The sequence below is a fragment of the Lepidochelys kempii genome, chromosome 3 (assembly GCF_965140285.1).
Source record: "Lepidochelys kempii isolate rLepKem1 chromosome 3, rLepKem1.hap1, whole genome shotgun sequence".
In the NCBI taxonomy this organism is placed as follows: domain Eukaryota; kingdom Metazoa; phylum Chordata; order Testudines; family Cheloniidae; genus Lepidochelys; species Lepidochelys kempii.
The window spans coordinates 85657413-85684976 of NC_136382.1; the positions used below are offsets into that span (position 1 = coordinate 85657413).

The 27564-nt window shown below is 45.3% G+C and overlaps 1 protein-coding gene across 1 annotated transcript in view; it reads right to left on the reverse strand.

The window, feature by feature from the left end:
* Positions 1 to 27564, reverse strand: part of METTL24 (methyltransferase like 24) — an 87888-nt gene that overhangs the window by 28561 nt on the left and 31763 nt on the right. The window contains exons 2-4 of the mRNA XM_073337033.2: positions 15944 to 16042; positions 6031 to 6170; positions 2262 to 2490 (exon numbers count right to left, since the gene is read on the reverse strand). Coding sequence (XP_073193134.1) covers positions 2262 to 2490; positions 6031 to 6170; positions 15944 to 16042 — 468 coding nt within the window. The remainder of the gene's footprint in view (positions 1 to 2261; positions 2491 to 6030; positions 6171 to 15943; positions 16043 to 27564) is intronic.

The following is a 27564-nucleotide window of genomic DNA, read 5'->3' on the forward strand; positions in this document are numbered from 1 at the left end:
GTTTGTCCAATACTTACTCCAAAGTCTTTTCCCGTGGCTATGTCACATCTGTTCCTCATGCATAAATTGGTAAGCCCTGATGGTCCAGCAGAGGCCGAACGTTACAGAGGAGGCACTCACATTATAATGGGAGGATTGCAGATGATTTTACAGCACCAGTGTAGTTAATGTGTGGACAAAACTTGACTTTAGCTCAAATGGAGTTGCTTGAAATTCCTTACTAGAAGCAGGGGCAACAATAACTTCTAAGGAAAGAGGATGGATTTTTAAAGTTAAAAGAATGGAAGGAGGAGAATATTTTAAATGGCTAATTGAAAAATGTTTTGGAAAGTATGTCATGAAAATGTTTTGCATTAGCTTATTTGTACAGTGAAGGAAAACATTCCACTCACATTCAGTAGGAAAATGAAAAACTGAAAGTCAGTATATTTACTTTGAGGTACTCTTAATGAACAGCAGCTTGTTTGAGTCTTTATGCAACATATAATCCAGAGATGCAGGGCAGCATTAATCTCTTTAGACTGCTTTTCTAATACAGAGCTGTTGTAGCTGTGTTGGTCCAGGATATTAGAGAGACAAGGCGAGTGAGATAATATCTTTTATTGGACCAACTTACTCATCTCTGTCACCAATAGAATTTGGTTCAATAAAAGATATTACCTCACACACCTTGTCTCTGTAATACAGAAAAAGTTATGTAAATTGAATTGGCTCATTCAAATATTCAGTAAATGGGAAATGGTAGAATACTGCAAAGCATATAATGGTTTTATTCTCACTGGACGAAATTCAATTCCCACCTTCAACAAACACACTGGCTTCGTATGGGGAGTTACATAGAGGGCAGAGTGTGGAAAGTGGTACTTTGCTCACCATGTATGCAGAGACCCTCCACAACCAAATCCTATGTGATATGTATATGTGGCCAATGGATCCACATAACTACAGACTCAATAGCCACGCTCTCATACTTCCTCTACATGCTGAGCTATGCTCCCTGGCTGCCCTCCGCTGGCACAGAAGAACTGCTCTGGTTTTTCTGTGCTGGAGCCTTTTCGTGGCCCCTCCATCCAAGGGTGACTTTCACCTAACATACACAGAAGTAACAGAGTCCAATCTTCCAATTCATTCAGGGTCTTATCATTCTAAATTACTACACTAACTGGATGATTATTCCCCAGTAGGTTTAGAGTCTAACAAGTTTCATGGGCTTTTCTTTGATATATATATCTTAGAATGTATAATTCTTCACAACACAAATATCAAAGAAAAGTCATCTCTCTGTTCAGATACTCTTTCACTAAAGCATAAGTCTAAAATAGGAACAATATGACTATGTGATAGAAAAAACACTCCGCTTTTTACTTTTAACTTCAAAATGGTTCTGTCAGGATAGCTGAGCCAAAATACCAAAGGAAAAAAAGTAATTAAAAGAGTGCCTCATACTTTATAATGACAAACCTACATGTTATGGTACTGCTTGCTCTGAAAGTCCTGCAGGAGACCACCTCTGCAGCTAGGTCTGTCCATTTCTTAAAAAACAAAGACAAGCAGAACTAGCTGAGGGTATCAAGGCATATTAACATTTTAATTCATGTTAGTACTTTCTTTGAGGGCAATATTCGTTTGAAAGTATGCAGCGTCTGCACGTCAGGAACTTTGTGAAATGTACTTTGGCAAAAGTCACTGAAGACCAGAAGAACTCTAGTATCTTTAAAATTCCCTATAAGGAGATCAGGCAAGCCCAAGAAAACAGATTACTGGCAATTTCAAACCAGGATGTTTTTGTTACTGAAGTCTCTAATAAAAATGAATGGCCCTGTGAACATAAACAATCCTTTTAAAATTTCTTCTGTTCTAATTATAGTTGTAAATGTTTCTGTGATCTTATAAAAGGTGCTGTATTAAGGATTCACCATTCAAACTCAGATTATGGACAGGGCTGAGAAAACAAGTAGCCGAAGTTATCAGATAGCCTCTATTAAGAGGGTCTAAAAGGAGAGAGAGGAACAGAATATTGAATGTCTGGCTAGTGATTTAAAATCAAGGTGTTTGTTGCCAGTGAACTGAAAAAGCACCATAGAAAAGCACCTTCATGACAGAATGTAACACAACTTTTTAGAAAGAGGAGATATTTATTGGAAGAGGATTTTGGAAATGAGAGAGTGCGCCTCAAGCCCCTCGGGCTAACAGGAAGGAAACTTTTGGAATTCTCTCGGCTCGTTATCCTTGTGTTATGATTGCAGCACTTTAATTCTCACCTTCTGGTGTCCAAACTCATTCAAGATGGTGCCAAGCTTTTTCGTATGGCTGCGTAGTTTATGAGGAGCAATTGCCGGATTGGGATCTCTCCAGTCAATGGACAGGCGATGGTTCCAGAGGTGTCGTCCCTCCTGAATATGAGCTGACTTGATACTAGGATCAAATCGATGCACCTCACAACCACTGTTGGCCAGGCTGATTTCAAACTGGTTATCATCACTGCTCAATCTACAGAAACAAACAAGATATTATTATTACTGCAAAAAGAAATTGTACCCAGCCATTGAATTATCCCAGACTTTCATGGATACTCAAGGGGAGAGGATACTCCTACATACTGGCTTTTGAAGCAGAGCAAAGGAACTGTTTTTCAGATTGTAAACTTGCTGTTGCAGCGCAATGGGGACCTGATTCTGACTGGGTCACTAAAAATAAACAGAATAAACAAATGGAACACTCTCTCTCCTGCTGAAGATTAGGAATCAACACCAATAACTGCACAGCAAAAGGAAATTTAAAAAAAAATAACTACCTTCCTTAGTGCAATATGCTAAGTGATCTTTAGGGTATTTTTAGAGATTTGTTTTCTTTTAATTGCTATAACCCTATTTACACATCAAAAATATTTCAGGGGGATTGCATGAACTAAATTAATCAGAATAACTGAGTGTAAATCAGCATACTAGAGCTGATGAGCATGTAAGAGACTCAGTGATTGAGGAAGACATTTACCTCTGACAGTCTTTCAGTACTTTCAAATTGTACATTTCAGAGAAGCAGATGCACTACACCAGGTGCAGGCAATACTTGCACTGCCTTCAAAAGGATTTTTGCCTGTATAAGGACTGCAGGATGAGACCAAGAGAGTGGAAAACAGAAAAAGTATATGTGGAAGACAGGAAGTTGAAATGTCTTAGGCCATTTGGGACATCAACAACAAACACAAACTGAAAAAAATACGGTGAGATTCAAAAAACAGATCTGCTTATCCTCCTGCAACATTCAAACGTGGCTGTGTTGAGGGTGAGGGTAAGTGATAATGCAGTAGGGGAAACAAAGTATACAAAAGATGCTTCAGAAGACAGATCTTCTGTATAAGTAGCTTGAGTTAGAAAAAGAAAGGAAACCCTTTCATCCAACCGTGGATAGAAAACAGTTTCTGTCTCTAGTATCAGTACAATGAAACATGCTATTGTCATTGAACTGTCTTATTTTACACTAAGTAAAGGTGAAGACACAATACTGCTGTAATCAATAGTTACACTGAAACTTCATGTACAGTGCACAGGCAGTGGAAGAGGCGGGTTTCAAAGTGGGGAGAAATCACACCCTGGGAATAACCTTTTGTTCAAGGGGCCTCTACAGCTTGTGTAAAAGTGGAATAAAGGCTCAACACTGGCCCTGCTCCCAGCCCTCTCTGGAGGGGACAGACCAGGGATGTACTGGAGCACATTGGGCATAGCGAGAGTGCAGTGCAGTATAGCTAGTCTCTACTTCTTGGGGTTCATAGAGGGCCATGAGAAACAGAACAGAAAATAGAGCAGATGGGTTGTTTCTGACTTGCACTGGGAGCCAGGCAGGCCCCTGCACAGCCCCAGAATACACCTTTGCCACACACCCCATTTCCAAGTGCGCATTCCTGGCCTGCTCATGTATTACAGGTCTAGAGGGGACAAAGACAGAGAGGAGCAGCTGTGAAAAACTTGCAGTTTTAAGGTCCTATCTTCCCCTTCTGTGAGATTTTCCATAGAAGGAGATAACCTAGGCCTACAGATGGGGGGTGGGCAGGAGGGCAATTTCCAGGCCTGGCTTGTGTCTGAGACACATTTTGCATTGATTTTTAGGTAGTTTTTACATTATCTAACTCTTATACTGTGTACAGTTTAACACAGTGTTTCAAAGAGACACTTAAAACCTCAACTGGTAAGTTTTTGAAATCCCATATTATCCCAGTTTGAATGTCTACATATTGTGTTTGTAACAGAGTTAGTTTAATATAAACAGATTTAGCACTGATAATGCTACAGCTCACTAATACATATTACAATTCCATATCATTCTGGGAAATCCTGTCCCCAAAGCAAAAAAAGGCAGCATGCATGCTAGTACTCGAAATAGTTAAAATTAATATCAAAGGGCCTCCAGAGGTTTTAGGCAGGGCTCACTCACACTGACATATAATATTTCTTCCCTTTTGGCATAGCCCCCACATATGCAGAATATTTTCTTCAATTATTAAAGATTACAGATTTAATGCAGGGTTGTCCCTTTTACACTCAAATTGAACTTCTGCATTTGTGTGACATTCTCCCCCACTGTGGAAGATGCTGTTAATTTGAAGCAGCTGTTTTTCATTTACTCTTTATAAAATGAATTAGAGGAGTGGAACATTTAAAGAAGATTTTTGTCTTACTCAGAACAAAATTACTTTTCTGCCAGTCATAAACCAAAGAACCAAAGAACAGAAGAATTAAGTGGCAATGAGTCTGAAAGACTATAAATAGAGTCCGAGGGAATTAAAGCCTGCTTTTTTGTAACACAAAGTACTTTCTTTTTTTAAAAAAACTGCTTTATGGGATGTATTTTGCTTGGGTGTATGATTATATATACACACACACACACACAAACACATACACATGCGCATCTTATGAGACTAGCCTAGCAAAAAATCTTCATGGTGAAGTTAAAAAACTTGTGAAAAACTCAGACATACCTAAACTTTTTTTTGGTATTAAAATTACATGTTTGTTTGAAATATGCTGTGTAAATACTTCAGAAAAGAAGAAGAAAACAGTAGGGAGGAGGAGCTCTCTCTGGGTAAAAACTCAGAACTCACCTGTAATTTTCCCCAATGAGAAAACTTTCTCACCCAACTGTTTTTGGTCATAGACTCTTACTTCCTCAGATCCAAAGCCTACTGAAGTCAATAGAAAGACTCCCTTTGACTTTGATAGCCCTTTTACTCTCGGCCCTGTCATAATCACTGATACACAAACACATTTCTCAGTTATTCCAATCTTGAAGGGAATGGATTAATTTCTTTTTGCTCATTATTAAATCCACACTATCAAAATCATAGAAATAAATTGTGCAGGCTCAGGGCAATGGGAGATGGATTCTCTCACTACGTCACTGTTTTGAAACTGGTCTAGGACAGTGTAAACAAAGTTTAATTAAACGACAGTTTGGTGAACTACGTGAATTTCAATCTCAACATTTTGTGAACACTAAACTGACTAAAACATTTTACAAGAAGGCCACAATGTTTTTATTATTTATCACCTCAGCACAAGTGCTCTGTCACTCCTGACCACATAGCGTGCTTTCTCACCCTGGAAAATCTGATTCTTGGCTGGGGAGTGGAGAAAGATGTTTTACAAATAATTCCTTTGAAGTAACTGGTAATTATACAAGAATTTCCTGCTTAGAGAAGGAAGTGTTTGCTTCTCAGTTGACCTCATTAACTTCCATCTTCCTTTAATGGAACCATCACTCTTAAATTATTAATTCTTTACTTTCCATCATGTGCATCATTGTCATGTTGAATATGAGAAAGAAAAGGGAAGGACCTCACAGAAAGAAAGGGTTTTTCTTAAATCACATTCCACAACAGGGACCAACACTTGTCAACAAGTACTAAAGGCAACTGAATAAAACCCAAATTTTTGTTAGATAATACTGTTACACTTTGCTTTAAGAAAGGGCCTTTTCATGCTAAAATGCATTCATGCTAAAATGCTTTTCTGTTCCTCCAAAAGGAGTACTTACCCAAGTGAATAGAGACGGCATTGCTTGCTTTTGATTCGATGAACTAAACTGAACCTGTCATCAAGACAGATTGACCACGGCTTCTTTATGGTTTCAGAGTTATCTGTCAGGCTGTTCATATTCATATGTTCACATGAAATCTGTTGAAATCAGAAGAGGTTTTGTTTTAACGTGCAGAACACCAATCTTTTAAATTTACTCTTGGTTTACTTTGTGGGGGAAAGGTGGTGGGTAGGAAAATTAAAAATTGTTTAATTATAATCTGAGTTACAATCAGGTCCATGGCTATAAAGACTGGTTGTTTTTATCTTGTTTGTTTCTTTTGTTGGGTGAAGACTGCCATGGATCAGAAAAATCCCTCCTAAGACCAATACAAATATTAAAGGCAAATAACTGAGCTTCAGTATTATATACTGAATCGATTTCCCTAAAAACAATTCACTTCAGCATAAAAGTCAATTTATTTTTCCTTTCAAACATTGGACTGAATTCTGCATTTTGTATCATTTTGGAAAAAATCTCGTAACACTTGATTATCTAGACCAGAGGTTCTCAACCTTTTTCTTTCTGAGGCCCCCCAACATGCTATAAAAGCTCCATGGCCCACCTGTGCCACAACAACTGGTTTTCTGCATATAAAAGCCAGGGTCGGCATTTGGAGGTAACACGCCTGGCAATTGCCTGGAGCCCCATGCCACATGGGCCCCTGCAAAACTACATTGCTCAGGCTTCAGCTTCAGCCCTGGGTGGTGGGGCTCAGAGCCCTGGGCTTCAGCCCCATGCAGTGGGGCTTCAGCTTTCTACCCTGGCCCCAGCAAGTCTAATGCTGGCCCTGTTTGGAGGCCCCCCTGAAATCTGCTTAGGGCCCCACAGTGGGCCCCTGACCCCTGGCTGAGAACCACTGATCTACTGGCCTGTGATTCACTGTTATTATTTATATAGAGCCATAGGTTTGCTACGCAATTTACAGGCAAACAAAAAGTTGATGTCATAGAATCATAGAATCATAGAATATCAGGGTTGGAAGGGACCCCTGAAGGTCATCTAGTCCAACCCCCTGCTCGAAGCAGGACCAATTCCCAGTTAAATCATCCCAGCCAGGGCTTTGTCAAGCCTGACCTTAAAAACCTCTAAGGAAGGAGATTCTACCACCTCCCTAGGTAACGCATTCCAGTGTTTCACCACCCTCTTAGTGAAAAAGTTTTTCCTAATATCCAATCTAAACCTCCCCCACTGCAACTTGAGACCATTACTCCTCATTCTGTCATCTGCTACCATTGAGAACAGTCTAGAGCCATCCTCTTTGGAACCCCCTTTCAGGTAGTTGAAAGCAGCTATCAAATCCCCCTCATTCTTCTCTTCTGCAGGCTAAACAATCCCAGCTCCCTCAGCCTCTCCTCATAACTCATGTGTTCCAGTCCCCTAATCATTTTTGTTGCCCTTCGCTGGACTCTCTCCAATTTATCCACATCCTTCTTGAAGTGTGGGGCCCAAAACTGGACAGAGTACTCCAGATGAGGCCTCACCAATGTCGGATAGAGGGGAACGATCACGTCCCTCGATCTGCTCGCTATGCCCCTACTTATACATCCCAAAATGCCATTGGCCTTCTTGGCAACAAGGGCACACTGCTGACTCATATCCAGCTTCTCGTCCACTGTCACCCCTAGGTCCTTTTCCGCAGAACTGCTGCCTAGCCATTCGGTCCCTAGTCTGTAGCGGTGCATTGGATTCTTCCATCCTAAGTGCAGGACCCTGCACTTATCCTTATTGAACCTCATCAGATTTCTTTTGGCCCAATCCTCCAATTTGTCTAGGTCCTTCTGTATCCTATCCCTGCCCTCCAGCGTATCTACCACTCCTCCCAGTTTAGTATCATCCGCAAATTTGCTGAGAGTGCAATCCACACCATCCTCCAGATCATTTATGAAGATATTGAACAAAACCGGCCCCAGGACCGACCCTTGGGGCACTCCACTTGATACCGGCTGCCAGCTAGACACGGAGCCATTGATCACTACCCGTTGAGCCCGACAATCTAGCCAGCTTTCTACCCACCTTATAGTGCATTCATCCAGCCCATACTTCCTTAACTTGCTGACAAGAATACTGTGGGAGACCGTGTCAAAAGCTTTGCTAAAGTCAAGAAACAATACATCCACTGCTTTCCCTTCATCCACAGAACCAGTAATCTCATCATAAAAGGCAATTAGATTAGTCAGGCATGACCTTCCCTTGGTGAATCCATGCTGGCTGTTCCTGATCACTTTCCTCTCATGCAAGTGCTTCAGGATTGATTCTTTGAGGACCTGCTCCATGATTTTTCCAGGGACTGAGGTGAGGCTGACTGGCCTGTAGTTCCCTGTCTTCTGTTTTGTCCAGGTAGAGCCTCAGACAGCTAGCTCTCATCCAATTTCCAATCTCAACCAACACTAGGAAAGCACAGACATTGACCTCTCTGGAACTGATGAGACAGAACAACTAAATAACAGAGCTAGAATGGAAGTCACAATTCAGGCTGAGCTCTAGCAATCACTATCCATATCCTCTGTTTACAAATAAACAAAACACTCACTTTTAATGAGGCTTAATCTTTAAAATAAGAGGATCTGAGCATCATCATTGCCAGGAGGCACTGGAGATGGATTGGTGATGTGCTTCGGATGGAAACTGATTCCATCACAAGAGTAGCAATAAGATGGACACCTAAAGGCAAGCGAAAATGAGGCCACCCGAAAACATGGCGAAGAGCTGTGGAAGCTGAGCTGAAAAACTTGGGGCACACCTGGGAAGCTACTGAAAGACTTGCCAGAAACAGACAGGAGCGGAGGAGCTTCGTCATTGCCCTAAACGCCAGAGGCGTAATAGGAACATGATGATGATGATGATGAATCTTTAAAATACCATTATCTTGAAAATTACCATTTGGAGGGCTGCATGCTGCATTTTTCCCCTCTTTAGCTCATAATACCTATGGTAAATTAATGAAAACTTAAACAGTTTTTCTTCATGCTGTTCCCAAGATTCACTAAGCCGTTAAGCACGAATGTAGGCTTCTCTTCTCTCCCCGGCCCCATTCAGCCCTGGTCTACACTAGGAGTTGAGGTCGAATTTAGCAGCGTTAAATCAATTTAACCCTGCACCCGTCCACACGACGAAGCTCCTTCTTTCGACAAAAAGGGCTTTTAAAATCGATTTCCTTACTCCACCCCCGACAAGGGGATTAGCGCTGAAATCGGCCTTGCTGGGTCGAATTTGGGATACTGTGGACACAATTAGATGGTATTGGCCTCCGGGAACTATCCCAGAGTGCTCCATTGTGACCGCTCTGGACAGCACTCTCAACTCAGATGCACTGGCCAGGTAGACAGGAAAAGGCCCGCGAACTTTTGAATTTAAACTTCCTGTTTGGCCAGCATGGCAAGCTGCAGGTGACCATACAGAGCTCTTCAGCAGAGGTGACCATGCAGAATTCATCAGCAGAGGTGACCATGATGGAGTCCCAGAATTGCAAAAGAGCTCCAGCCTGGACCAAACGGGAGGTACAGGATCTGATCACTGTATGGGGAGAGGAATCCGTGCTATCAGAACTCCGTTCCAGTTTTCGAAATGCCAAAACCTTTGTCAAAATCTCCCAGGGCATGAAGGACAGAGGCCATAACAGGGACCCGAAGCAGTGCCGCGTGAAACTTAAGGAGCTGAGGCAAGCCTACCAGAAAACAAGAGAGGCGAACAGCTGCTCCGGGTCAGAGCGCAAAACATGTCGCTTCTATGATGAGCTGAATGCCATTTTAGGGGGTTCAGCCACCACTATCCCAGCCATGTTCTTTGACTCCTTCAATGGACATGGAAGCAACATGGAAGCAGGTTTTGGGGATGAGGAAGATGATGATGAGGAGGAGGTTGTAGATAGCTCACAGCAAGCAAGCGGAGAAACCGGTTTTCCCAACAGCCAGGAACTGTTTCTCACCCTGGACTTGGAGCCAGTACCTCCCAAACCCACCCAAGGCTGCCTCCCGGACCCGCCAGGCGGAAAAAGGACCTCTGGTGAGTGTACCTTTTTAAATACTATACATGGTTTAAAAGCAAGCATGTTTAATAATTAATTTGCCCTGGCATTCGCGGCTCTCCTGGATGTACTCCCAAAGCCTTTGCAAAAGGTTTCTGGGGAGGGCAGCCTTATTCCATCCACCATGGTAGGACACTTTACCACTCCAGGCCAGAGGCACATAGTCGGGAATCATTGTAGAACAAAGCATTGCAGTGTATGTTTGCTGGCATTCAAACAATACCCGTTCTTTATCTCTATGTGTTATCCTCAGGAGAGTGATATCATTCGTGGTCACCTGGTTGAAATAGGGTGCTTTTCTTAAGGGGACATTCAGAGGTGCCTGTTCCTGCTGGGCTGTTTGCCTGTGGCTGAACAGAAATGTTCCCCGCTGTTAGTCACAAGGAGGGGGAAGCGGGGAGGTGCTAGCCACACGCTGCGGGGAGGCAAAATGCAACCTTGGAACGAAAGCTCATGTGCTATGTATGTAATGTTAACAGCAAGGTTTACTGTGAAAGAGTGTACCCATTGTTCTGTAAAATCTGTCTTTTTAAATACCACTGTCCCTTTTTTTTTCTCCACCAGCTGCATGTGTTTCAAGGATCACAGGATCTTCTCCTTCCCAGAGGCTAGTGAAGCTTAGAAAGAAAAAAAAACGCACTCGCGATGAAATGTTCTCTGAGCTCATGCTGTCCTCCCACACTGACAGAGCACAGATGAATGCATGGAGGCAGACAATGTCAGAGTGCAGGAAAGCACAAAATGACTGGGAGGAGAGGTGGCGGGCTGAAGAGAGTAAGTGGTGGGTTGAAGAGAGGGCTGAAGCTCAAAGGTGGCGGTAGTGTGATGAGAGGAGGCAGGACTCAATGCTGAGGCTGCTGGAAGATCAAACTAATATGCTCCAGCATATGGTTGAGCTGCAGGAAAGGCAGCAGGAGCACAGACCACCACTACAACCCCTGTGTAACCAACCGCCCTCCTCCCCAAGTTCCATAGCCTCCATACCCAGACGCCCAAGAACGCGGTGGGGGGGCCCCCGGACACCCAGCCACTCCACCCCAGAGGATTGCCCAAGCAACAGAAGGCTGGCATTCAATAAGTTTTAAAGTTTTAAACTTTTAAAGTGCTGTGTGGCCTTGTCCTTCCCTCCACCACCACTCCTGGTGCTTCTCTCCTCCACCACCCCTCCTGGGCTACCTTGGTAGTTATCCCCCTATTTGTGTGATGACTTAATAAAGAATGCATGAATGTGAAACAACAATGCTCGACAGGAGGAGAGGAGGGTGGTTAGCTTACAGGGAAGTAGAGTGAACCAAGGGGCGGGGGGTTTCATCAAGGAGAAACAAAAAGAACTTTCACACGGTAGCCTGGCCAGTCATGAGACTGGTTTTCAAAGCTTCTCTGATGCGCACCGCGCCCTTCTGTGCTCTTCTAACCGCCCTGATGTCTGGCTGTGTGTAACCAGCAGCCAGGTGATTTGCCTCAACCTCCCACCCCGCCATAAACGTCTCCCCCTTACTCTCTCAGATATAGTGGAGTGCACAGCAAGCAGTAATAACAGTGGAAATATTTGTTTCGCTGAGGTCTAAGCGAGTCAGTAAACTGCGCCAGTGCACTTTTAAACGTCCAAATGCACATTCTACCACCATTCTGCCCTTGCTCAGCCTGTAGTTGAACAGCTCCTGACTATTATCCAGGCTGCCTGTGTATGGCTTCATGAGCCATGGCATTAAGGGGTAGGCTGGGTCCCCAAGGATAACTATTCAACATCCCCATGGTTATTTTCTGGTCTGGGAATAAAGTCCCTTCTTGCAGCTTTTGAAACGGACCAGAGTTCCTGAAGATGCGAGCGTCATGTACCTTTCCCGGCCATCCCACGTTGATGTTGCTGAAACGTCCCTTGTGATCCACCAGCGCTTGCAGCACTATTGAAAAGTACCCCTTGCGGTTTATGTACTCGCCGGCTTGGTGCTCCGGTGCCAAGATAGGGATATGGGTTCCGTCTATGGCCCCACCACAGTTAGGGAATCCCATTGCAGTAAAGCCATCCACTATGACCTGCACATTTCCCAGGTCACTACCCTTGATATCAGCAGATCTTTGATTGTGTTAGCTACTTGCATCACAGCAGCCCCCACAGTAGATTTGCCCACTCCAAATTGATTCCCGACTGACCAGTAGCTGTCTGGCGTTGCAAGCTTCCACAGGGCTATTGCCACTCGCTTCTCAGCTGTGAGAGCTGCTCTCATCTTGGTATTATTGTGCCTCAGAGCAGGGGAAAGCAAGTCACAAAGTTCCATGAAAGTGCCCTTACGCATGCGGAAGTTTCGCAGCCACTGGGAATCGTCCCAGACCTGCAACACTATGCAGTCCCACCAGTCTGTGCTTGTTTCCCGAGTCCAGAATCGGCGTTCCACCGCATGAACCTGCCCCATTAGCACCTTGATGCCCACATTGCCAGGACCCATGCTTTGAGAAAATTCTGTGTCCATGTCCTTATCACTCTTGTCACCGCGCTGACATCGCCTACTCGCCTGGTTTCGCTTTGCCAGGTTCTGGTGCTGCATATACTGCTGGATAATGCGTGTGGTATTTAATGTGCTCCTAATTGCCAAAGTGATCTGAGCGGGCGCCATGCTTGTCATGGCATGGCGTCTGCACAGAAAAAAAGGTGCGGAACGATTCTCTGCCGTTGCCCTGACGGATGGAGAGGCGACTGACAACATGGCTTACAGGGTTGGCTTACAGGGAATTAAAATCAAGAAAGGGGGTGGCTTTGCGAGAAACTGAATGGTCCCCTCAAGGATAGAACTCAAAACCTCAAGGACAGAACTCAAAACTGGGTTTAGCAGGCCACTGATTTCACAGAGGGAGGGAGGAGAAAATGAATACAAAACAAATCTGGTCTATTTCTTGGTTTGAGCCACTTCATCTATCTTTATACATCTTGCTGGCAGCAGACTGTGCAGTACGACTGCTAGCCATCGTCATCTCCTGGGTGCTCGGCAGAAGATGGTGCAGTATGACTACTGGCCATCGACTTCTGCTGGCTGCTGATTAAAAGACAGTGCACTGCCGGTAGGACTCAATCGCCATGAGACAAAACTTAAAAGGGAAATGACCTGGCTGACTCACTCCCATGTTTGCCTAGGTGCCCCGATCTCATCGAGGTCGGTTAAAAGAGCACCCAGGACTACGTTGATGATGGCTACAAGTCATACTGCACTGTCTGATGCCAAAAGGCAATAAACTGCTGCTGTGTAGCAATGCAGTACCGTGTCTGCCAGCACCCAGGAGACATACAGTGACGGTTAGCTGAGGGGGCTCCATGCTTGCCATGGTATGGCGTCTGCACAGGTAACTCAAGAAAAAAGGTCCAAAATGTTTGTCTGCCCTTGCTTTCACGGAAGGAGGGAGGGAAGGGGGGCCTGACGATATGTACCCAGAACCACCTGCGACAATGTTTTAGCCCCATCAGGCACTGGGATTTCTACCCAGAATTCAAATGGGTGGCGGAGACTGCGGGAACTGTGGGATAGCTACCCACAATGCAACGCTCCGGAAGTCGACGGTTGCCTCGGTACTGTGGACACACTCCGCTGACTACATGCAGTTAGAGCATTTGTGTGGGGACACACACAATCGACTGTATAAAAACGCTTTCTACAAAACCGACTTCTATAAATTCGACCTAATTTCATAGTGTAGACATACCCTCAGTCATATAAAAATCAGCAAATAAATGGCATTGCAATAACAAGCACATAATATATCGGTGCTCATTTTAAAATACAAAAAAATTCTGTATTCCACAGGAAATCGATTTGCAGCAAAATAAATAAACTTCAGAATGCTCTGAGTTAATTGACTCATGATACTCAAGCAATTACAATGCTCAGAATTTGGAAAGCTTTTAACAGCTCTTGGCAGCATGGGCAAGAGGAGAGGACACCAGACAGGGAGCCAGGAGCCCTGGGTTGCATTCCCAGTTCAGCTATTGGCCTGTTGTATAACCTTGAGCAACACATTTCACCTCTCTGGGCCTGTTTCCCCTCTCCTCCACCACCCTTGTTTGTATTATCTAATTAGATTGTAAGCTCTTCAGGTAGGGACTGTCTCTTACTATGTGTTTATACAGAGCCTAGCACAAGGAGCTCCAATCTTGGTTGAGGCCCCTAGGTATTACTTTAATACAAATAATAATGAATGAAACATATTAAGGTTTTCATGATAATCTAATCTTAGTATTTAAAGTGCCTTCCCAGGTCCACACCTTGCTCAGGCAAGGGATTATGATATCTTCTCGATTTGGCGGCACTGGTCTTTCATTTCATTGAAACTTGCTCAGTCCACAAGAAAAACAAGACCTGATGCCCAATTCTGTAAATATCTTTCATTTCTTGTGGCATTTACTCCTTTTATGGGGCTATCATGGTCAGTTATTAATTCAGTAGCATCTGTTAGATCAGCAATGAGGGTTTCTTTCATTTCTTGATTTCACTTACGCCTGCCCCAGAGGTCAGTCATCATTCTGGGAACTGAACCTCTTGATTGCTATGTCAAAAACTATAAACTCTTCACTAATTGATGCTCTTGTAGGTTTTGACCCAACTAGCAGAGTCTGCCACAATGTATTAAGTCACTGAATAAGGACTGTTTTCTGTGCTCTAAGCCTGCTTCAGGCTAAGCATCTCTACTTGACAAAAAAGAAGTGTAATTAATTTGGTTCCATTTAGATCTTACTGTCTTCATTTGAATCATCTTCATTCCTGCTTTCTCAGTATACTTCATTCTAGTGAGTGTTTGGGGCACAGACATCATTGTAAAAATGATTCAGGTACTTCTAATCATACAGCTAGGGCACCCATAGGTCTGCAGATAAGCAGGGATTGTGTTACCCTCACAATTACCAACAGACAGGGACAATGGTATATTTCTAGGTATCATCCTCAGAAACACTGTATAGAGAAAGAATTTCTTATGGGAGTGACACAAACACCAATCTTATAAAGTTCTTTGTTATTCCTAGTTGCAAGACACAGAATAGACAAGTTGCAAGTCAGATGTTCAGGGATTACTTGTTGGTAGATAAGGATAATAAAATACCCACCCTGTTCTAAACTATGGGCATCTAGCGGCCCTTCCCATTCTTTCTTTCTTTCTTGGGTGAAATACACATATAAATGTCATTGTAAAAAGTTACATCTTTAGCAAGACATCCAGGCCTGATTTTCAGATGTCCTGAGCACCTGCAGCTACCTTTGACTGCAACTGGAGTTCTAAGTGTTCAGCATCTCAGAAATTAACCTCTCTCCCCCTACTCCCGCCATTTTTTTGGGGTGAATAGAAAAATATTTTGCTACAGAGAGATTGGATCGCTATTGACATTACTGGGGAAACCTATTTAATATATAGGGGGACCTGCCACTTCTCCTAAACTGATTGAGTACCTAGAATGCATATTTTTCAAGAAAATGTGCCTGGCTACCAAATGATTATTTAAAGGTCCTCCAGTGCCTGCCACAAAACTTTTGGACCCCCCCCAGCCCTTGTGTGTCTATTTCTGAAATTTCAGATTTACTGTACTCGAGAAGAGGCACAGGTAGCAATGATGGATTTTATTAATAAATGTTCAAAGGAAAGGAGTCTCTTTCTAGCCTCTCTTTTAACCATCATATTTAAGTTGATCATCATTGTTAAGTTGCACAGCTTCAGAAACAATATATATAATCTAAACAAGATGCAACCTTCAGCTCCATGGGGAGTGGAAATCATTGTAACTCTTGTTGAAGAATCTTTCTGGGGGGAATAATTGATTGTGTTTTGCAAATTATTTTCAAACTGGATATCGAAATGGAAACCAACCTGAGGTGTGGTGATATACTTCAGGAACCTCAAGGCCTCATAATTCAGGGAAGGAGTTGGACTTGCCCAAGGCTGCAGGTCTACGTTCCATCGTATAGTCTGTAAATACAGAAAAAACACTTAAAGGAATGGCATCTCTCAGTAAAAGCATAAAATGCAGTGGCACAATATATTAAATGAGATATAAGTTTAAATATAAAAAAGTTTTCTAAAATTTTTTACTGACATGTAGAAAATCAGAATGTGAATGGCTAAAATCCTACAATAGTTCACTATAAAATTTAATGCAGTTGAACATACCATTCCACTTCAGTTTCTGGTAATATATGGGGATCTTACACTGCAAACAGTGATTATAAGCAATAAACCTAGACAATCAGTAGATTTTCTTTTTTTAAAGTCTAGTTTTATAATTCAATATGGTAGTCTGCATTTTTAAAAGAAAAGGTCCTTTATTCTTTCATGTTCGCCTAAAAAGAGTTATCAGAATTCTTTATTTTCCTGAAAAATGGCAGCATTGTTGCCCATAGTATTATAACTCTTCATTTTCATCTCCACAGGGAACTAGTTTCAGTGGATGCTTTGCATACTCTGTGAGGGGCCCATCAGCTCAAAACCTTGGAGATCCTGTCAGCTTTTCAAACAACACTTCCCACAGAAAGTAGGACAGGAAAGGTCTTTCAGAAATGTGTTTGCATACCAACAGGGTGTTGCACTCCCAACAGCAATACCTTCCCTAAATGCAGCATGCTTTTGTCATTTTAGAAATTGTTCTTTCCCTCAAACACACACACAAAAGTATATGGAGAAATCTTACATTAAAATTAAGACAAATTCCCTATGACTGAGCCCCACCAAAAAGATTATTCTTTGCATTGTGACAGTCCATTAGTCTTATAATAAGTTAGGTGGGGTCTAGCTTCCCTTGGTCATTTGTGATTAACTGAAAATTCCAGGAAGACAACCATGTTTTTTTCATAACACTGTTTTGCATCAAGTAAACAAACAAAACAAAAACAAAAGCAAAACGGTCTGTGATCCCAGCAGGGTCTCATTTCAATTAGAAAGTCTCAAAACAATAAAGTTAAAGGAAGTAAAACTAATTGGACTAGACTGAACACTGTCAGAGCTGAAATCATAGGAGGAAGAAAGAGCCTTCCATTAAGCTGACTGACACAGCAATACTGACAGGCTATAAAGGAAGTTGCAGCCCTCTCTCCTCAGGTACAGGAACCATTGTAGTGATATGGGGGACATAGCAGATGGGCAAGAACTAGGGTTGCCTACGCTCCTGGTTTCGCTGGAAGTGTCCTGGAATCAGGCCCTATCTCCCAGAGACTACTGAAGACAACCCAGGAGATTTTAGGCCACTAGATGTCTGGTGGCACAGTGGGGCTAAGGCAGGCTCCCTGCCTACCCTGGCCCCACGCTGCTTCCAGAAGCAGCCAGCACATCCCTATGGCTGCTGGGGGCGGGGGTCTCAGCACGCTGCCCCTGTCCCCAGCACCAACTCTGCAGCTCCCATTGGCTGGGAATTGTGGCCAATGGGAGCTGTGGGGGCGGCACCTGCACCTCCCCAGGGGCCACAGGGATGTGCTGGCCACTTCCGGAATAGCGCACCAAGGAGGCAGCACATAGAGCCCCCTGGTCCCACTCACCTCAGATGGCAGTGCAGCAGGGCTCAGGCAGGCTCCGTCCCCACAGCTCCTACTGGCCACAGTTCCTGGCCAATGGGAGCTGCAGCATCAGGGCATGGACAGCGCGCAGAGACCCCTGCCCACCCCCCTTGGGCCACAGCAACGTGTCAGCCCCTTCTGGGAGCGACACAAGACCAGGGCAAGCAGGGAGCCTGCCTTATCCCCGCTGCACTGCTGAACAAGAGCCACCTAAGGTAAGCGCCTCCTGGCCAAAGCCCACACCCCTCACCCTTACTGCACCCCTACTCCAGCCCTGAGTCCCCTCCCACACCCAAACTCTCTCCCAGAACCTGCACCCCGCACCCCAATCCCCTGCCCCAGCCCTGAGCCCCCTCCTGGAGCCTGCACTGCACACCCCCTCCTGCACCCAAACTCCCAGAGTCCATACCCCTAAATCCCTCCAGCACCCCAAGCCCCAGACCTGAGCCCCCTCCTGCACCCAAACTCCCTCCCAGAACCCACAACCTGAGCTCCCTCCAGCACCCCAAGCCCCTGCCCTAGGCTCAGCCCAGCGCCCCCTCTCACCCTCTGAACCCCTCGGCCCCAGCCCAGAGCCCGCACCTCCTCCCACACCCCAACCCCAACCCCCTGCCACAGCCCGGTGAAAGTGAGTAAAGGGGGGTAGTGGGGATGGAGTGAGCAGGGTGTGGCCTCAGGGAAGGGAAGGAGTGGGGCCTCAGGGCAGGGCAAGGGTGTTTGGGTTTGTGAGATTAGACAGTTGGCAACCCTAGCAAGAATAGAACGAAAGAAAGATGAAGCTCAAACACAAAGATTATTAGACAGGAACTCCAGACCAGATGGAATTTTTGCCTTGAACTCCTATCACAAGTTCATATTTTTGCTTTCTAAGTAAACAACAGTCTGTGAGTGAATATGAGCCAAGTAATCTGTAGGAGAGTTTTGGTCTTGGTTTTTCATTTTTTTTTTTTTTTTTGTAACAGTGAAGAGATGCTGAACATTTTAGAAACTTTTGCAGCAACAGCCAAACAGTAACCTTAAATTTCCCCCCCTCTATGTTTTTTTGGCTTTCTTTCACTTTTTGCTATTAAACAAGAATTCGTGTCCCACACTGCATGTCACAGAAGCCAGAATATCAAGAAACCCACTTGTGGCACAGACCATTGATACTCTGATTTCAAAGTGTGACGTTGAAACTGCTGATGTCAGAAAGTTAAGTGGACACTTTGGGAGGGAAAAGTGTGGAATCTTTCAAAATGATTCAAACATTTCATGTGGCTACACAACATTTGTAATGACAGGAAAGCTGTAGATCTGACATGTTTGAAAGCTGAAATGAGAATGAAGTCTGGCAATAGTTTTCAGGCAAAACCAGGGGCACCCAAACAGCTGAGTCAGCTATTCTGAAATGTAGAACACTGCAGGTACTCCACAGAGTAGTAGAATTACAGGGCACCCATTGTTCCATTACACCCAAAAATTATCTTTACTGCTAGTTGTCAGAGAAAATAAAGCTCTGGCATTAACTGTCTGAAATGACAGGTTTCAGAGTAACAGCCGTGTTAGTCTGTATTCACAAAAAGAAAAGGAGTACTTGTGGCACCTTAGAGACTAACCAATTTATTTGAGCATAAGCTTTCATGCTGTAGCTCACGAAAGCTTATGCTCAAATAAATTGGTTAGTCTCTAAGGTGCCACAAGTATTCCTTTTCTTTTTGTCTGAAATGAGATTCTCTTTCATATGGTGGGATGTTAAAGAATCCCTGTGGCATTCTCTCTCGAGGTTTTCTGATTTTTTTTCTCACAGTGGACTAGATTGCAACATTACATTCTGCTCGGAGTAAGCTGCATTGCATCAGGAGCTGATCAAAATTGATCCAGTAGGTCTATACCAATAGCAGACTATTTCCCCCTCCAACTCAGCTTGGCTGTGCTGGCTGGCACCCTGGGATGGGAGATGGTGAAGCAAAGGCCCAGTCTGTACCCCTGCAAGGGAGGGAGTAACAGCCCCGGTGGGTATGTCCACTTTGAAATGTAAGCCCAGGGTTAGTGGGACTTGAGTCAGCTGACTCGTGTTAGGGAACCCTGGGTTTGAGCATCTACATTGTATTTTAACCCTACATTAAGACTTTTCTAACACGTGCTCGAACCTAGAGTTCTGACATCCACACTGCAGTGTGCAGATCCAAGTCAAAGTAATCATATCCCAGAATCCCAAAAGCCTCCTTCCCCACAAAATGTGGCCACTCAAGCCCTAGGACTGTGGTACAATGTGGGAAAATTTTCCTATCAGCCCTGCATGCTGTAGGAAGTCTGAACAGCCTGCCAAACACAGCCTGCCAAGCCGTCATTTTGGTCTGGGCACTCCCAGCTCTCCGAGCCAGCAACCTGGACAAGGTGCCTTTTGATGAACTTCTTTTTCTTGCGCTTTCACTCCTGTGTCAGAAAACTGGCACAGCATCTGAGGCGCTTGTGGACATATTAGCGATGTTTTCTGTCCCCCCCAAAGGTACCTGATGGATTTCCCAATGGAGCTGCAAGGAGAGGAGGCAGCAGAGGAGGAGGAGTACCCTGGAATACCATTTCAGAGTTGCACTGGCACTGGCCAATATAACTGCATAGCTGCTGATGCCCCCAACATAGCACCACTTCTGCAGCAACGCCACAAGCACAGACCGGTGGGATCACATCGTCATGCAGACCTGAGATGACCAGGAGTAGGTCCAGAACTTTCACATGAAGAAAGCTACATTTCTGGAGCGTTGTGAGCAGCTTGTCCCCAACATAAAGAGACACATCTGAGGTCATCCTTGCCAGTCCAGAAGTAGGTTGCTATAATGGCCTGGAAGCTGGCTACCCTTGGCTGCTACAAGTTTGTTGCCAGCCAGTTTGGGGTTGGAAAGTTGACTGTGGGTAAAGTGGTAGTTAACTGAGGCAATCAGGAGTGTGGGTTACCCCAAGGTGGCAGGCATTAAAGATATTCTGGAGGTAATTACTGGCTTTGAGAGAATGGGGTTTCCTAACTGTGCCAGGAGCCACCAATGGGAGTCATATGCCCATAGTTTGCCCTCCGCAAGGAGCACGAGTACACAAACCACAAAGGGTACTACTCCATGGTTATGCAAGCCCTTGTGGACCACAGAGGCAGATTTATGAATGTTTACAAGGGCTATACTTGAAAAGTTCACAATGCTAGAGTTTTTTGCTGCTCAGGAGTCTACATTCATAGATAGGCTGGGACACTATTCCCACCAAATGACATTTACTTAAACAGCGTTACTGTCCCCACTGTTATTGTGGGGGAGCCCATGCATCCCTTTTGCTTTGACTTACAAAACCGCACCCTAATTTCAGAGGCCCTGGCAAAAGAAAGATTAATTACATTCTCAGCAGGTGTAGAATGGTGGCTAAATGTGCTTTTGGCAGATTAAAATCCCATTGGAGGTGTCTGTTTGGATTCCAATGTCATCAGTGCTGATTGCAGTACTGTGACTTGCTGTGCTCTTCACAACCTTTGTAAAGCCAGAGTTGAGCCATTTCCCCCTGAATAGACCTATGACAATGACGGGTCGCTAGATTAGTACCCCCAGCCAGAAACTGCAGCTACCACTGAGGGAGCTGGTTGCACCCGGGCAACAGAAGTCAGTGTTGCTTGGTGTTCTCACATTATGGACTTGCATGGCCCAATGGAAGAGGGGGAATAGTACCCATAGGAATGTGCTTGTGGGGGAAAAGTGGCTTATTAATTTTTTGGTGGGGGGCAGTGCTTGGGAGAGATGTAGGCTTGACTGACACGCAAAGTAAGTCTGAATGACATGATAAATAGTGAATTTGGTTATGTGTTGGGGGAGAGGGTAGAATGGGTGTACAGATGGAATGTATTAAAATGTGAATAGCTAAATAGAGGAATATGGTTTTCTTAATGGTGCTTAATTACTCCTAAACACATTTTTAGCTCTATCATCTCAAATCATGATTGTATGATGTGATGCAGACATAGCAGTATACTTTCGTGAAAATATAACATCCTTTATTTGTAAACATGTCCTAAAATAGTAAAACACACACAGCGTTTGGCAGGCCAGCTATCATTACAACCCCCCCCCCCAACCCTCCCCACACACAAAAAGAACAGGAAATAGTTAATACACGATACAATCCCCCTACTGCTACATCACCGCTGACCCTACATTCTTCTTTCCCTTCTTTACACATTTTCCCCTCACACAGCAGCGGAAGAGGGGAGGGGAGGTTTCCACCGGACAGGGGTTGATGAAGGAAGGCTACACAGGGTTTAGTTGCCCTGCCCAGCCACTCATGAGTCCTGAGTGCATGGGCCACCCTGACACAGAGCTGTCCAAGCTACTAATGGACTGAGGGTACATTGCACATGCTCATATCATGAAGTTCGGGAGGCAGCAAGAGATGTGTTTCTTGCAGCCATTATGGAGATGAGTTGCTGAAACAGTTCTGTCTGTTGAGCACTGTCCTCCTCCCTTAGCCTCTGTTCCTGTTCCAGGAACTGCTTTGGAAGTCTCTGCTCCCTTGCTGAAACCCTGTCCTCCACCTGTGCAGCGAGCCTCAACCTTTCTTCCTGCCTGTAAACATGCTGTCCCTCTTCTTCTGGTACTGGACCTGCTGGTCTGCCTTTGCAAGAACTTCAACCATAATTTCATCACAGAAATGCTTCCTTTTGGAACAGTCTGTGGAGGTATGCCGGGCCACAGATTGAGTTCCTGAAGAAGAAGTTGGCAGTATAGTTTGAGGGTCCTGAAATAGGACAAGAAATGGAGGGTTATTGTCTACATCAGCTCAGTGGAGGAGCACTGAATTAATTTTGGTGGCATCTCAAGGACATAAAATATAACATTTCTAAAGTGAACTAACACATATTGTAAAGGAGATGCCTCAGTCCTCATACTGTCTCTGGACAGCCTTGTTAATTGCAGTTACAGAAGTGCAGAAACAATGGTAAGTTTAAAATTATAACCTTTTTCTGTTTCATAAAAATTTCTTAACTAATTGCCATATGGAGCAGGGGCAGGTTGTTTCGTGTCCTTATTGAAAAAGGCTTTTTCTGTCTTGTCAGGCCTTTCATATTTTGGAAGACATAACTGTTCGTGTGGTGCTTAATGGCAAAGGGAGATGTTATTCCTAGCTGCTGGAGGGAAACCTGCAGTGTATGCAGCTGAAGTATTGAAACGTATAGCACATTTGTGACTGGAGTGGACTAGTCAGCTCTATGGGGGACCTGGAAAATACACCCTTCCATGCAATGTGACTGTCTGGAGGTCCTCCTTCAGGAATAGTTTGCAGCTATCAACAGCCAGGATTGAATCAGAATCCATGATGGAATTAACATGATGCTGCACTAGCTCACACATGGCTTACCCTGTTATTGCTGCATGCAAACGCTCTGAAATCTGCAGCAGTGGGGACAAAACTGACACCCCACCTGTACTTGGGAGAAATGATCTGGTGGCCTGCAAACTGCATGGATTACCTCTAACTGAAATGGACTAGGTTTGGGAATAGAATACTGAATCACCAACTCAGCTCACTGTTTACAGGTGGGTCCATAGACCCTGGAAGAGTGATTACAGAGTGGCAAGTTTCTTATTACTGGAAGAAAAACATGACTGACCCTGACAAACATCTGTGACTTAACAGTTAAAATAACCTTTACAGCTATTTATGAATGTTTGAAATTCCAAGTTGCCATTTTGAATGCCACATGGGAGGCGGGTGGGGGAGGGAAAGAGGGGACACCCAGATGCTGTGATACAGTCAGTCATTAGTGGCCACACGCTGGTAGCCAGGGCTTATCAATGCTTCTTACAGCAGAAATCCCCTTACCACCCCCATTATTATAATAATAAACTGTACATTTGAGTCATACACTTACTGGCCTCTGGGACACCTTCTGTCTCCACCAGGTTTTCTGCAAGCTCGGCAGTGGGCTGTTCCTCAGGGTGGGGATCAAACAATTCTTCTGAGTAGGGACCAAGAAGTTGCTGCTGTTCCTGATTCAGAGCCTGCTCTGGGACTGGTTTCATTAAAAGAGTCACTTCATACTCCTCACTGGGAGCCTGCTGCTGACTTCCATCAGTCCCCAGGCTGGGTTCAAAAGCCAGCAGGGCACCATCCCAGCTGACCAGGTCGTCATAAAGCACGGTTGGCTCTGTGCTGGGTGCAGTGCTCAGAATCCGGTCAAAGTCATCATAAAATGAGCATGTTGTTGGTAAGTTGGCCAAAGTGCAGTTCTTGTCCCTGGTCTTCCAGTACTCGCTCTTCAGCCTCTTAATATGCTCCCTGCACTGATCACGCATCCGGAAAATCTGCAGAGCTGCCATTTTTGTAGCTCTCTGCTGGTACACCTGGTCATTCCTGCTGCTTTTGCTGAAGTCCCTGGTTTTACTTGTATCTCACCAGAGAGTCACCAAAATTTGGCTGTGCTTCTGTGACCCGGAAGCAGCTTGCTTTGCTAAAAGCTTGATTGGTTCACTCTCCATTGCAAACCCAGGAGGCTCTCTGATACTGTGCTTGGAGATGGGTTAACGCTGACCTGAGCTGCTGCTGTTTGCCAAGGGCAATGGCTTCCGTTTTCAGTAAAGTCGATTGCAGATTATTGAGATCGCGAGGACTAAGGAAATTGTTTCATGGGATTGTGGGATACTTCTGGCTGACTCCTGGGACCCACGTCAAGAAGGGCTGCATCTACACTGCAAAGCAATAGGGCTCAAACCCCAGGGTCCCGGCTTGACAGGAGCTTGGACCTTTCAGCCCTGCAGGATCCTGGAACCCTGGGTTCAAGACCTGTTTTAGCGCAATTGCAGTGTAGACATGAAGGGGGTTAGACTTGAGCTCAAGCATGGGCTTACACTGCATTACATATCCAGAGGCTATTTTCCATGCACTGTGACTTGCAATGCATGAGCTGTGACCTCCCATCTGTTGTAAGGGCAGGTAACAACCCTGTTGTCTAGAACAGGTGATCTGTAAACATTAACATTGTCCCAATATTTCCCTTTTCACTCTTTAAACAGGATTTTGCTTCCTTTCCAAATGTTCAAACATCTTTACTTTTCTTGTTAAAGCTGATCAATATTTTACTCATGTTTGAAGAAAAGCACATGGGAGGGAGGGGCCCTTCCAAATTGTGCAACACCGCTCCACAGAGGCTCCCTGCATACCACTGTGCAGTGGGAATTGGGAGCTGAGGATTCACTGCTCTGTGGATCCACTGGTCATTCCTCCTGTGGTGGGAGAGGGATGGGCAAAGGCAGCACAGAGAAAACTCCATCCCTGAGGCTGGAGTTGCATCTGTAGAGCAGTTTCATGGGCTGGTGAGGAGGATTCCCGCCCTTCTGGTCCCAAGAACATCTCCAATACGCAGTCTAGTTGCTTCAGTTGTCCACCAAGAAGAGTATTTGATGTTATTATTGTAATAATTGTTTGTGGTAGCCTTACGAGGCACCAGCTGAAACTGGTGTCCTATTGTGCTAGTCGAGGGGTTGGCAACCTTTCAGAAGTGGTGTGCCGAGTCTTCATTTATTCACTTTAATTTAAGGTTTTGCATGCCAATACTACATTTTAATGTTTTTTAGAAGGTCTCTCTCTATAAGTCTATATATTATATAACTAAACTATTGTTGTATGTAAACAAGGTTTCCAAAATGTTTAAGAAGCTTCATTTAAAATTAAATTAAAATGCTGAACTTACATCGCCGGCCTGCTCAGCCCGCTGCTGGCCTGGGGTTCCGTTCACCTAGGCCAGCCGCGGGCTGAGCAGGGCCTGCGGCCGGGACCCCAGCTGGCAAGGGGCTGGCAGCCAGAACCCCAGACCGGCAGCGGGCTGAGCGGGGCCAGCGGCTGGGACCCCAGACCAGCAGTGGGCTGAGCGGCTCAGCCCACTGCCGATCTGGGGTTCTGTCCACCGGGTCCTGCCAGCCAAGGTCCCGGCTGCCGGCCCCGCTCAGCCCTCTGCCGGCCTAGGGTCCCAGCCCTGTCCACATAGAGTAGGTACCTACTTTCTCCCTGGTTCTGGCCCATTCTCTTCCTCTCTCTGTACTGAGCTGAGGGTGGGAGTGCACTGAGAACATGGCTGGGGGTGAAGGAGCAGGCTGGGGGTTGGGGTGCAGGGTCTGGCCAGGAGCTAGAATGAGGGAGGAGGCTCAGGGTTGGGGCAAGAGGTTTGGGTGTGGAGCGCTTAACTGGGCAGCTCCCATTTGGTGCGAGAGGTGCAGGTGGGAATGTGGTAGTGGGGAGGGTGCAGGAGCTCCCGTTTGGTGCTCAGGGTGGGGGCAGGAATGTGGATGTGGGGGTGCAAGAGTCAGGGCATGGGGTGTGGGGGGCTGGGTATGTGTGGGTGGTGCAGGAGTCAGGGCAGGGGGCTGGAGGTGTGTGAGGAGGTGCAGGAGTCAAGGCTGGGGTTGTGGGGGGGTGCAGGGGTCAGGGCATGGGGCTGGGGTGTGTGGAGGCTGCAGGGGTGAGGGCAGAGGGCTGGGTGTGTGTGAGGGAGGTGCAGGGGTCAGGGCAGAGGGCTAGGAATTTGGGGGGGTTCAGGGTCAGGGCAGAAGGCTGGGGGCGTGTGAGGGGGGGTGCAGGGGTCAGGGCAGAGGGCTGGGGGTGTGAGCTGGGGTCATGGAGGTGCTCCCAGCCCCCTGTCCCGAGCAGCTCATGACAGGGGGCTGGAGGGAATATGCCGATTCCACCCCCTTCCCCAATGTCCCCGGAGCAGAGAGCGTGCTGCGGCTCTGCTTTTCCCTCTCCCCCTCCGTAGCAAGGGCCATCAGCTGATTGGCCACAGGGAGGGGGAGAAGGAGGGGCAGGAACTCAGCATGCTGGGGGAAGAGGCGGGGGGAGAGGGAAGCTTGCCTGCCCTGCAAGGAGAGAGCAGTGGGCGGGGGCAGAGAAGAGTGGGCCGGACAGGATTTTAATTGCATGCTGCTGTCCCCGGCAGACAGCAGCGTGCCATTAAAAATTGGCTCGCGTGCCATCTTTGGCACACGTGCCATAGGTTGCCGACCCCTGTGCTAGTCACTGCACAAACACGTACTGAGAAACAGTCCCTGCCCCACAGAGGATACAAACCAAATCGACAAGACAGACAAAGGAAGCACTATTATCTACATTATACAGATAATGAACTGAAGCAAACAAAAAAGCTTCGCCAATGTAATCCAGGAAGTTTGCAGAGCCAGGAAATGAATCCAGATCTCCTGAGTTCCAGTCCAACTCCTTAACCACAAGACCATCCTCTCTCTTCATATTAAGGATAGATCCATGGAGGTGCCATGTTTATGTTTCTATAGCATAGATATTATCTGCTGATTCCATTCCCAACAAATGGGCCAGCTGCTGCTGCACAAAGAGACATTCTACAGGTGACAGCACATGAAAAATTGAAATGGCATCCTGAGATGTCTGTGCTTTTACATTTACCCCCTTCACTTACATCCACAAGACAACTACTGCCTTGAAACTACCATAATAAAAATAACTCTTTAGATACATTTTACTATGGTCCCTTTACAAGTTGACTCTTGAAACCCAGAATTGTAATGGACAGCAAGACAAATGTTATCCTGAAGATATTTTCTAAGTAAGACTCACTGCAATAGGACCCAGGATACACTGTAGAGATTCAATAAATAGAGTAACCTTAAAACAAAGAAAGTCTTATAACATCGTTCATGGTTACTTGAAATAACATGACAGTTCATTTGAAGGTCTGGGGGTGAGGTGGGCTTTCAGACATTTCAGACATATGGCCAACTTCTCTTTGGTACTAATCTGACCTATGATGATTTTCCCCTGGAGACCATTTACTTCCACATTTTCTCCATCAACGGCCATCTGTGACAATCATCTGATAATCTATTAATAAGCTGCAGCATACACAAGGTATCATTTGTCCTGCTAAAATTCTGAAGCCATAATATAAAGTTTAACTCAGCATATGCA